Genomic DNA, 1,088 nt, shown 5'->3' on the forward strand with positions numbered 1-1,088 from the left:
TCTGGAGTTGTTTGTGGCACAGATCAGGGCTGTGAGTGGGACGAAGGAGGAGAATTAGGCGCAGGGAGCATTATTCAGTGGTGCAGGGAGGTTCCTGCCCTGTGACCCCGCTGCATGGCCCTGCCCCAGCAGGGATGCTCAGGGAGGAGTGCTGGCTCCCGGCTCACACCGGGAGGGAGGGGCTGAGCTCGATGTGGGCTCGCAGGAGAGCAGCGATGTCCCCATGAGCCAGTGACAGCGCCGAGTTCCCGCCCTGCAGGACACAGAGGGGAGACACCACCGCCAGAGTGAATCCCTGCTCCCTCCCCAAGCCTTCCCTCCTCCACTCCTCCCTGCCTTACAGTGAGTCACCATCCCAAACCCCCCTTTGGGCCTCAACCACACCAAACTCAGCCCAGCTGTGCCTCTGCCCGGCCCCAGTGCCCTCCTGCACGTCTCAGATAAAGTTATGGTTTAATTAGAAAATAGTTCCATAATACCAAATGCAGCCCTGTGGCCCAGCAGGAGGAATTTCCACCCACTCCCAGCCCAGCCCCATCCCACACATCCCCATGGAGAGGCTCCATTCTCAGGGAAGAGTTAATTGCTAATTTCTTGGAGCTGAAGCTCTGCTGATTCCACATGCCCAGGATTTCATCCGGGTTATTTTAGGGTTACGCCAATGCTCCTGCCCAGCCTATGGCTGTCACAGCCATCCCATCCACAGCCCAGCAGCACCAAAACCAGGGGGTTTGGTTCAGAAAATGGACTGAAATCAGCACTTCTTCCCTTCCAGCCCACCCCTGGGGGATTGCTGCCTGGAGATCCCAGCTGAGTTTGCCCCTGCCCGCAGTGATGCTGTGGAGCCCCACCTTGTCAGTCAGCGTGACCAGGCAGCCGGGCTGCGCCAGGAGCAGCCGCACGATGTCGGCGTTGCCCTGGCGACAGGCCACCATCAGCGCCGTGCTGCCCTCCTCGTCCTGCAGGTTGACATCGGCCCGGCAGGCCAGCAGGGCCCGCACCATGTCGTCCCTGTCGTGGCTGACCCCCAGCATCAGCGCGGTCTGGCCGCCCTGCAGGGCACAGGACAGGCTGAGCTCCCCCTGCCA

The 1,088-nt window shown here is 61.3% G+C and overlaps 1 protein-coding gene across 2 annotated transcripts in view; it reads right to left on the reverse strand.

The window, feature by feature from the left end:
- Positions 1-6: 6 nt before the first annotated feature.
- Positions 7-1,088, reverse strand: part of KANK4 (KN motif and ankyrin repeat domains 4) — an 8,472-nt gene continuing 7,390 nt past the window's right edge. For both annotated transcript variants that reach the window (XM_031058539.1, XM_031058538.1), the window contains exons 7-8: positions 852-1,052; positions 7-253 (exon numbers count right to left, since the gene is read on the reverse strand). In XM_031058539.1, the coding sequence (XP_030914399.1) occupies positions 164-253; positions 852-1,052 (291 nt within the window). In that variant the 3' untranslated portion in view covers positions 7-163. The remainder of the gene's footprint in view (positions 254-851; positions 1,053-1,088) is intronic.

Source organism: Geospiza fortis, unplaced genomic scaffold (genome assembly GCF_000277835.1).
Source record: "Geospiza fortis unplaced genomic scaffold, GeoFor_1.0 scaffold396, whole genome shotgun sequence".
Taxonomy (NCBI): Eukaryota; Metazoa; Chordata; class Aves; order Passeriformes; family Thraupidae; genus Geospiza; species Geospiza fortis.